Below are 11465 nucleotides of genomic sequence, written 5' to 3'. Positions count from 1 at the left end.
ACTTTCCGCTGGTACTAGCCAAGTGGTACTAAACCAATAAGAGAGGTGAGGCTTTAATCATTGCTGTCAGGCAGACCTACTTAGGCCCGATTCCCATACCTTGTTACCTGTGACCTGTTAATGTAACAATCACACTTGATACCACAGAGCTCACTGGGCTATGGGAAGTGCAAGATGAGAAGCTTTTGACACCATCTTGACTGCTGTTATACATGGATCCTAAGATGCCTAGATGATGCTAAGAAAGAGAGTACCAAACAGCTAATCATTTAAATAATTGACAGGTAAATCAATAAAGAAAATAATCGTTAGGTATAGCCCTATTTCAGATCACACATGTACAAGCAGGTGATTCAGATTATGTACGGTATAGCAAAATAAAAGCCTGCCTTTTAGGAACATTGAGTATTTTGTTGACACTAAAATTATACAATAATATAATTTATGGATGGAACTTTGGAATTGCTACCATACTGACAAATGGCTAACTTAGTAATATTGTTACATTTTGTTAACAACTTGCATTTATCATTGTTTTTTCCCCAGGAGTCAAGAGGATGAGGATTCTGCTTCAGACCCACTGCTGCAGGAAAATATTTTATTTAAATTTAAGGTTAAGAAAATATAGAATCCCATTCCATCTATTGAAACTGTTGAAAAAATAGTGAACAAAGATGATAGACTTTACTGACATTGCTGGCTGTCTGATCTAAAGTACAATAGGTGTGAAGCTGACACGGATGTCCCGGACACAAAAATGAGTTTCAGGTCTCGGATATTGGACAAATGTGATAAACAAGTCTTCTCCCTCCCCCTGAGCCTTTGTTGGTTTCACCCGTTGACGTGTTTCTACAGAGCAGATGGCTTTATACATAAATCCTATTAACAACTTTCTGCTGATGGAGACGCAGTGAGTGCAAGGCTTTCTCACTCTTTCATTATCTCTGCTGAGAAGCCTGCTTTTTTATTTTCTAACCTCTAAGGAGAAGCGGTGGTAGAAAGTCGGAGGCCTTGCCATGTCAGCAGAGAAGGTAAAAGGGTGGGGTTGTGGTTTTGTGGATTTTTTTTAATTGACTCTATCAAATAAGATTACTTCTCAGTGTTTATTCAGCTGCCTAGTGATGACATGTAATAATATTTGTAGAGTGAGACCTGAGGGGTAACAAAAGTTACTTTAATAAGGGTCAAATACCACTTCTGCTCTTGTCATACAACAATCTTACAGTTAAAGTGCAGAGTTTGGAGTTGGGGTGCAATGCTTTCATGAGACATTTTTCAATCTTTTTATTGCCTTGTGTTTAGTTTGTGATGTAGAATACTTCAGTTATTTAAATATTAATCAAACACATGTAGAAGAACAATTACATAGACAATAATCTCTGACCCACATGTGAGTTAACTGCACTGGATAAAAACGCCAATATGGGAAGTATTGTATTAGAGTTTTACAGATTATCCAACAGAGACCCTATTCAGACAAGACTTCGAAACTGAAAAGCATCACTCTAGGCATCCAGTCACCCAAACCACTTATAGTGCTGCTGTGGTGACGTCCAAACCAAATGTGACTGCAACTAACCAAATGTAACTTCCTTTTTGCATTTCCTTCTTTAATGTCTATTTTATTTATTATGAAAGGATTTTTTTTGTATTGCCAACAGTTAACCCACTTTTTTAGCAATGCTTTGATTAGAGTAATAACCAAGCACATGAAAATGATCTGTGGCAGCAGCAAGTTTCTTATGACACAAGACACTTTTCTTATGAAAAGAAATAGAGAAGAATAAAAGTTGTTAGTGAAGAACTGTCTAGTAATTCTGCAAAAAAAGTTCAAACTTGTGTAAAATAACATTTGACAATTTTGACCCAGCAATTAATTGCAATATGACAAATGTCAAATCTGCCATTACTTAAGAGTTGTGGACACAAATAGACCAGATAGACAGATAGTCCATCGATGCAGGATCTACCTCTAATAGGATTACCTTTACTGTCTCTGCTGGCCGCAATCACACTGACCTCCTTCAGTGTGACTTGGGACAGTGACACGTTGTGCCTGTCACTTACAAAGGTTTAGTCTTCAGATTCCTCACACTTATGAAATACTTGGTATAAACACAACTGGGTTCCCTTCTTAGTAATTGTAACGTGGATATATTTTATGTGAAAGTGTCTGGTCACATAGAGGAGTAGGTTTGAGCCCCCTTTGGACTTTGCCTTAAGCTCTTGTGTCTAAAGGCCCAGATGAAAGCTGAAAACAGGAAATTGGAGAAAGTAGTGAAGATTTACATTTAAAAAAAAATACAGAACAGACAAAAAAGAGGCTTGCTTTCTTGTATCCTCTAATATGTGTGATGTAAAGTGTGTTTGTGATTTACTGTAATTGTGTTATTTTTAGTTTGTTAGTACTCAGGAGGAGGCCTGAGCAAGTTTTAAATAAAACAGTAACGAAACGTTTAACTATGTGTTGCTGTATTATCAGAAATAGTAACAGATTTTTCAATTCTAGAAAATGCAGGTGTGGGGATTGTATCATTGTTATCATGCCTGTTGCTTCATTGACTTCCTGTACCTAAACAGTAAATCCAAATTGACATCAGCAGCTCAACATACAGCTTTACCAGAAGCTAAACATGTCTATTACTACATTTGCTATTACAGAACAATATAAAGATATTCTTTATACATTTTAATGCGAACCGTGTAACATAAAATGAATACTTTCTATTGTATGCTAGATCAACAATGTTGAGCTGTAGAAGTAGTAATAATACAATCCCTCTAAATATTTTCTTTTCATTTCAACCCATTGCTTCCCTTTACATCTGACTGGTGAGTCATTATTATTGATAAAGATCTCATGATGCTGCAATTTTTATTTAAATATTCCAAAATTTGTTTTATCTGTCTCCCAGTTTTTCTCATGTTCAGTTTTGTCATCTGTTCTCTCCTGACCTTCTTCCACAAGTCTCACCTCTAATCTGTTTTGTATCTTTAAAGAAAATCCATAGAAGCCAAAAAAGAAGAAAGATGAGGCAAATGGCTCAACAGAAGCCAAGCTAAATGGAAAAGAGGCCAAGCCCAAAAAAACAAAGACCAAGAAAAGTGAAGATGTATCCGAAGAGGACAGTCCTGCCATCCAAAGTGAGGAAGAGGCTATGATTTTTTAATCATTTCTTACGAAGAAAGTAGATGACAAACTGTGATATTTTGCATGTTTCTGTATCTCTACTGTAATCTCACTACATTGGTTACACCGCTGTTTCCTTATCAACATTACAGATGGAAAGAAGGTGAAGAAAAAGAAACCAGAAAAAGATAAAGAAGAACCAGAAAAGGAAAAAGAAAAAGAGCCAAAAAAGAAAGCCAAAAGTGCTCCAAAAAAGAAGAAAGGTACGTCATTAGTGGCGTGTTAAAACTAGGTAGTGTGAAAACCTTGAAGACTTTTCTTTAATTAAATGTCATACAAATAAACACTTCAAATGTAAAAAATAGTTTAATAAATGTTGTTCATCTATGCAGGTTCAGGCACAGATGATGACGATGATGATGACAATGATGCAGAAGACACTCCGAAAAAGAAGACTAAGAAAAAGACAATCAAGGACACCTCTCCACCCGCACATTCTGCCAAAGATAAAAAATCAAAACCCAAAGGTATTGCAAGAAGAAAGATCATGGTTTTGTCATTAAGGCCAAACAAGGCCAACAGGGTAATCTAAACAACAGTTTTAAGACCAGATTAAGAGGATTAGATCATTTTATTGTGTAATGGTGAGTGAGTGGAAACACTGACTTAGTTGCAGAGGAAACAAACACAGCAATCAAGTGAGTAGCTTGCCCTTAGGTAATCAACTGTGGGAAGTGTAATTAAAATGACTGCAACAGTCAAATCCTCATAATTTCAGGCTATGATGTTCTCCACTTTAGTGTCAGTTGGTGTTGATTTTAAAAGAGGACTGAACATTTTGGTAAGTCCTAATAAGATTTTGGCATTTCTTCACACTTAACCTTTTTAATTAGCCACGCTAGCAGCATGTCTCTAGGGTAAACAATATACCTGCTTAACATCAGCGTGTTGTCATTATGAGGATGTTAGCATGCTGACGTTAACATTTAGCTCAATGTCACTAATTCTTCCTTTTGAAAAAACAGTAAGAATGTGGAAAAACCTGTCTTACACAGCTTCTGATAAGTGTAGCTAATTATTCCTTTGTCTTACTTGAGCTAAAATCAAGTGAAAAACATTGCAGAGATATAACTTTAAATTGAGCAATTTGTCACGTCATTATTGAATTACTGTATGATATAGCCCAGAATGTTGCTGTTTGTAATAAATTGGCTGGATCATCTCCAGAGCTTTTGCCTCAGAGCTTAACCTTCCTCCACCTCAGATCAACCTGCTCTAACTTGTGTTTGTGGCTCCCTGCTCCTCCTGCAAAGGAAAGCCAGGTGCTCAGTGTATGGTAACCACTGAAATTGATTCATTATATAGGTAGCCTAATTTATGGTTGGCAATATGTTTGCTACTGCAGCTAGCCCTGTCTCTTGCACAATATCAGTACAATATCAGCATTTTCATGTTTGTATTAGATATTGTTCAAAGAAGATTCTCCACGTCTATAAAAGCTTTATCCTAAAAGTTCAAGTATCACCTTTGGTACTATTAATATGATGAACTAGGCCTATAAAGCTTTTGTTTAAGCACCTATAATACTTATTTTTTATTAACATCGGTTCACATGACTACTTTTGTTGAAAGGTAATGAACGGTAAGGTGATGAACAAACGGAGAGTTATCACTCGACTCTGTATTTGCAGTCAGTTCACTGAGGTTTTTAGCATCTTTCAGCTCATTGGTTTGGTTTTCTGGCTCAGAGCTTAATGTTTTAGTTCACTCTCTCCACTCTCATAGCATTGTTTTGTGCTGAGGCAGCTGTTTTCAGCAAAAAAGGTCTGTTAACTTGCTCAGCACAAACTAAAATAAAAGTCAATAATGGACTTACAGATGGCCAGAAACATGACTCCGAATTAATAGGTAGGTAGGTAGATTTATTTTGTCACAATACAACAGGTTATAGAGTGAAAATGAGTCTGTAACTCCCTTCTTCTATGTAGCAGACAATATACATTACTATAGAAGCAATTTTAAAAATGGTAAAAACAAATATACTATATTCAATGAAGCAGTGCTTAGGATGAATTTAAATGTAAAGTCAATCTGGTGGTGCGGCAGCAGAAACTTCTATAAAGATAGAAGTTATAATAGAGTGCTAAAGTTGCTCTGTATCTACTAGATATGTAAAAAGGCAAAAGTTCATTAATACCAAAACTATACAGGAAGCTTTGGGCAATAATCAGTCAGCAAGTCAAGATATGAGAGCATGTTGGGACAGATTCGTCATTGTGTTTTAAAAGTGAGCGTTGACAGCATTGTGAGTGTAATCAAGGTTTTGAGGGCACAAGACTTGTGCCACTAGATATGAGTGAGGAATGTGGCAACCTTCATCTAGATATCTTCCATGTTATTACCTGAATCCCTCTCATGTTCTCAAGCATTCAGAATTTTACAAAACAGCTGGAAGAAACAGGGAGAGCAAATTTTAAACTGAGCTCACACAGAATCAGGATTGCACACTCAAAATTTGTTCTGCTCTTACAAATCTGTCCTGGTCTCAAATCCTGCTCCATGCTGCTTGATTACAGTTTGGATTTGATTTCCATTCATTTCATACATCTCTCCAAGTCCACTATCTAATACACAATGGAACGAAATGTACTGTACTTGCCTTTGAAAAAAAGAGATTGAATTCCTCAGCGTGTGCGCCCATGATTCTCTAGTTTGGTATCACATTCAAGACAGATAACATTTTTAAAATTTTATTTGTGTCTCATTTCTCAGAGGAAAAAGATTCTGATGGAAAAGAAAAAAAGTCCAAGTCAAAGGAGAAGGACAAGAAGAAAGAACCAGCTTCAATGTTCCAGATAAATGGAGAAAAAGACTCAAAAAGCAAGAAGAAAGGTGTTTACATTTTGATAAACGGTCACTGCTGAAAACATTATGGTTTGCCTTTTCCTAAGCCTTTGAACATCCTTTATTGCAAATGAGACCTCACATCTTAACTGACTTTATAGTACAGTACAGCATGCATCTTGCATCATGCATCAAATTCAATTAAAAATCTTTATACCTGTTCCCTGAGCAGCTGCCAAATCAGACAGTGATGAGAGTGAAGAGGAGACAAAGTCAGCCAAATCAAAAAAGAAACCCACTGCCGCCTCAGCATCCATGTTCCAAATATCGGGGGACAAGGACAAAGACAAAGACAAGAAGACAAAGAAGAAAGGCAGGTTTAACATTAATTTTATCCTCCCTTTGAGTCACTGACAAGTATGTAACAATGTGTTGTATGTTTCAGGAAAGGCAGAAGAGAGTGATGATTCTGACTCAGAGAAAGAAGAAAAGTCTAAGAAGAAAAAGGGCAAAGGGAAGAAGAAAAAGGTATAAATGACCCATAAATAAAAAATACATTTAAGTAAATTATTGCCATGCCACACAGGCAAGTCAACATTTAATTTCAGTGAAAGAGGTTAATCATTTATGGTTTTAATCAAAATGAATATATTCATGCTTCTTGACCAGGAGAGATCTCCATCACCTGAGATTGAGTTTGACGACTTGGAGAAGTTTGTGATGCAGCCGGCTCCGCAGGGTGTGACCATCAAATGCAGACTGACTCGTGACCAGAGAGGGATGGATAAGAGTCTTTACCCTCTGTATTACCTTCACCTAGACAATGGAAAAAAGGTCAGGGATTTATCTTTATTGCAGTTTGATAGTTCATAGTTTTGGCATTTAGCAGATATTATGTTTTGCAATCAGAGCAACATTGATGTAAATGAGTAGTCCTCCAGATTTGGACAAAAACAGACACACCATTAAATAAGATAAGTGAAATATAATTTCTGTCAATAGTTTTGTATTAGTTCATTTAGTAATATAATTGTCATTTTAGGATTGCTCTCTCTCATTAAATCTAACTGGTCTGCTTGTCATTTATTTGTCTTTGTAGACATTCCTCTTGGCTGGAAGGAAACGAAAGAAATGTGCAACTTCAAATTACCTCATCTCCATTGATGCCACAAATTTATCTAGAGGTGGAGAGAATTTTATTGGAAAGCTGAGGTAAAGCACTTCAAAGATCATTCATTCAAAAGCAGCATTCAAAATGTGTAATATCACCATAGTATTCTTTTACTGTGAGTTTTTAATTAATATATTGTCTAGGTCCAATTTAATGGGGACTAAGTTCACTGTATTTGACAATGCTCTGAATCCAGAAAGAGCTCTTCCAGACATGTCTAATGCACGGCAGGAGTTAGCAGGCATCATCTATGTAAGTTAATTATTATCTAAGAAATTAATGGATACTTTTTTGGGGTACATTTGATTTAAAAAACAAAAGTGGTAAAATGTGAAAATCTTGATTTGATTTATTTGTGGCATCAGGAAACAAATGTCTTAGGAATGAAAGGGCCCCGAAGGATGACGGTTATTATTCCAGGAATGAATAAGGACAACGAGCGAGTACCTCTCCGACCAAGAAACGTAAGTTTTTTTAATAAACTTTTTTTATTGCTTTGAGTAGAGCAAAAAGACCGAAGAATGAATGGAATAAAATACTAAACAGACTTGGTCACAAGGGGCAATAGAGTAAGTTCATACATAATGAGTGTTTCACAGGGGAAACAGGTATACATGTCTTTAATAAATACACACACACACACACACACACACACACACACACACACACACACACAAAACAACTCCAAAAGTAAGTCTTTCTCTTCTTCTCAGATATACCTGTTATTCCATACATTAAATGCCAATTCTTGGTCACGATATATATGTATTTGCCCAAGAGAGTAGAGTGAAATGAAAAAGAAAGAAAAAAATAATCGTCAAAATGACTGGGCTGTTACATTATGTCCATTAAAGTCTCTTATGGTCCCCAACTGGATTTAAACAAGAGAGAATTGGCCTTGTATAAATGGCCAGTGTCCATTATGCATACAATTTCTGTGTTTAGTAAGGTCATTGCTTGAATGTTTATCAGTATACAAAAATTCTTAATACTATATGTCTTGTGTTAAATTGTACTTTTTAGTTTACAAAAAGTAATAAATGTGTAATTGGGATTATCAAGTGGACACATCCAACCGTAGATATTTTGACTTGTTGATTCATGTGCTTAAAACCATCAGATGACTCATTAGTCAAATCAGGCATCCCAGAATCCCCTGCTATGCACAATGTCAACAAATATATCCATACTGCTCACAGCTTGATTTATGGCATGTTGTGCGTTAATTGTGAGAGCATCACATGCCAACATGTAAAATAATATTACTCTTGTTGGTGTGGAGTTTTCCTGACATATGTTTTGCCTATTCTTCATAGGAATGTGATGGCTTGTTGATAAGGCACCAAAATAGAAGGATGGAAAATATGATCGAGCTTCACAACAAGACGCCTGTCTGGAATGAAGAAACGGCGTCTCATGTGCTCAACTTCAACGGCAGGGTCACCCAGGCCTCCATCAAGAACTTCCAGATAGTCCATACCAAAGACTGTGAGTACTGTCTGTCTGTCCATCTATCTATCTCTCTATCTATCTCTCTATCTGATGCTATCTATCTGTCTATCTCTCTATCTCTGTATCTATGTATCTATCTATGTATCTATCTGATGCTACTATTATCTACAAAGCGTAACTTTAGATCTCTTTAGTTTTGTCTGGCAATGATAAGGTTTAAATAAATAAAGTAGACAATTTGTCCAATACTTTCTGCCTCAGTTGAACTTTGTGTTTTGTGCTAATTAGCAAATGTCTGCATGCTAATATGCTAAATTAAAAAGGTCAACGTGGTAAACATACCTGTTAAACACCAAGTTGTTGGCATTGTCCGTTAAATGAACCTGAATCATATTAATTACGTAAATATCTGCCTGCCTATTTAAAGAACGTCTTGCCTTTTTCAGTGGACTACATTGTGATGCAGTTTGGACGAATAGCTGATGACATTTTTACGCTGGACTACAACTACCCACTGTGTGCCGTGCAGGCCTTTGCCATCGCGCTCTCCAGCTTTGATGGTAAAATCGCCTGTGAATAACTGGATCCCCAGTTGTCTACTCACACTGAAACCAGTATGCATCACGCATACACTCACATTAGAACAACTCATGTCTCTGGACTCCACCTTCAACGCTTCCTGTGGTGGGTGCCGTTAACAAATGATGGTTCTTTGAATGTGACAATACCTGCTGCTGCGCTGTCGCCCTTATGTGCGTGTGATTCCCGCCAGAAATAAGAAAAAAAACTGGTCTCATATTATCATTTGATCTCACACGACATAGCACAGGAGAGTCCTGGTTTTTGTCTCGGTTTGTCAGAGGAAACGTCTGAATTTGTGTGAATCACAGACAGACACACTTTAAACGACGCCATTGACTGGAGAGTTGTGGGCTTTTTGAGGGGATGATGGTACACCTTGATAATGTGGGTGTTTACAAGCATCATTAAAATATGTTGAACTGTGTTGTGTTTTGGCTTTGTTGTGTTGCAATTCATTGCTGTGTATTGGGCTGTATATAAATGTCTTGTTTCTGATGTGACTGAAATGCAAACACACCAAAAATTAAGTCATAACGAGAATGTGTAGTTCCAAATTCAAGAGTTATCAACAACCTAAACACAGTTAACTCTCACAAAATAACTGATAGCTTTAAGAAAAAAAGAGAAAAAAAATTACTTTTATTTGAAGTACAGCATGTAGTATAAGCCTCAAAACAGCTGTTTTACACAACCGGCTGTCCATCTTTCACTGACTTTGAAACAGAAATTCCAGTTGTCAGGCATTGTCAGAGTAACATATATAGAATATATAACATGTTGGAATAGGAGTGTCTTTAGTTCGTGGTATCTACTTTTAAATTCTTTGACAAAGTATTCACTCTTACTTTTGCGAAGATTTCTCTGCCCATCTTACACGATTGGGTCTGATTTCTGCTCCTGTAGATTTTTCTATTATGTGTTTTTTGTTTCTATTTTGTAAAATGTATTTATTTCTCTGAACACTGCCTTTGTTGCATTTATAGGCTTATTGTAATTTAATAAAGCGTGTGAAGTAATTTCCTTAAAGTCAACATTTATTGTAAATGTTACTGGTGTGTTGCATGTTGACCACTTCTTGTGTCTGTCTTAGTAACTGTTTAGCTTCTGTTACCAAAAGTGCTTAATTAAAATCATATAATAGAAATTAATGGATTTTGGGTGTCCGGTGGCAACAAAGTTCCCAGTTTGATTGCAGCCAGGGACCTTATGTGTGTATGTATATATTTTATGACAGATAAAAGCTTCCTTGTAGTTGCAAGTGTTAAGAGACACCCACGCTGTTCTCCAGTAGCTTCCTCACATGTTGAGAGGAGATTCATTCAGGATGAAAAACCTGTTTGAGCCGAGGGCCTTGAGAGGACGTGAGAGGTGTGTATTCTGCCTGAACCTGCTCAGGCAGTTGTCCAAACTCGCAGATTAAATGGAGCCTGAAGCTGGCAGCTCTTCTTGACAGATGCTGTAAGGTGAGTTCTTCTTCCCCCATTGTCTTTTTCAGTTACGGGAGTTCCTGCTAAACAACTGCCAAGATCAGTGTTGTCATTTATAAATGCTCATACAATTAGTAAATCCATAAGGGAGTCATTTTCACACCATCTGCATATACAGTAGCTCTGCTTTTAAGATGGCTAAATACATGTTAAGATTTTGCAACCATGTTGTTGACCAACAGAAGGAGCTGTTGCTGGATGGATGTGTGTCCACAGGGTCTAAGTTTATATCGTTTATATTGATGAACACATTCTCAATAATAGAAAGTTTTTCCACCTCATACATTAGCCCTAAGAGAAGGAAAATGGCATAGGCTCAAAGTTTTTCTTTTAGAAATTTTCAAAGAAAAAACAAACAAACAATTGTTTACATACAGCGTATTTAATGTGGGAAGAACAGTCTGATTGGCTGATTTTTAAAAATGTATTGCATTATTTATTTTACCTCAGCTGGCAAACAACTAACTGAAACGTATTTATTCCATTAAAGTTTTGATTTGCTATTTCAAAAAGCAAGCATACTATACAAATGTATAATTATATCAAGCTTTTTAAAAAATGTTTACATGGAGGTTACACTAATAACACAGCAAACTCAATATGGAACACACTTATGAAATATCATAGAGGTCAATGCTGGAAAATGTATTCAAAGATTGAGAGGCCTGGAACCAGGATAGATGTCTTCTGCATCATTAAATCAGTGATGAAATATACATTAACTAGGCCTGTGTACTTTTGCTCAAGTACTTAAGTATACTTTTAAAGTAATTGCACCCTCATTTCATACTACTTCATA

The 11465-nt window shown here is 36.4% G+C and overlaps 1 protein-coding gene across 1 annotated transcript; it reads left to right on the top strand.

Annotated features, from left to right (window-relative positions):
• Positions 1 to 1016: 1016 nt before the first annotated feature.
• Positions 1017 to 9895, top strand: LOC119886770 (tubby-related protein 1-like). Its single transcript, XM_038697714.1, is given in 12 exon segments — positions 1017 to 1031; positions 3012 to 3144; positions 3283 to 3393; positions 3523 to 3657; positions 5903 to 6022; positions 6204 to 6502; positions 6644 to 6808; positions 7074 to 7186; positions 7289 to 7397; positions 7511 to 7609; positions 8462 to 8633; positions 9044 to 9895. Coding segments are annotated over 12 exon segments (1605 nt in total). The 3' UTR covers positions 9178 to 9895.
• The last annotated feature ends 1570 nt before the right edge of the window (positions 9896 to 11465 follow it).

Source organism: Micropterus salmoides, unplaced genomic scaffold (genome assembly GCF_014851395.1).
Source record: "Micropterus salmoides isolate LMB-PRFRI ecotype aquatic unplaced genomic scaffold, ASM1485139v1 Ms_hic_scaffold_4, whole genome shotgun sequence".
Lineage (NCBI taxonomy): Eukaryota > Metazoa > Chordata > Actinopteri > Centrarchiformes > Centrarchidae > Micropterus > Micropterus salmoides.
This window is presented reverse-complemented; position numbering and strand designations above follow the sequence as displayed.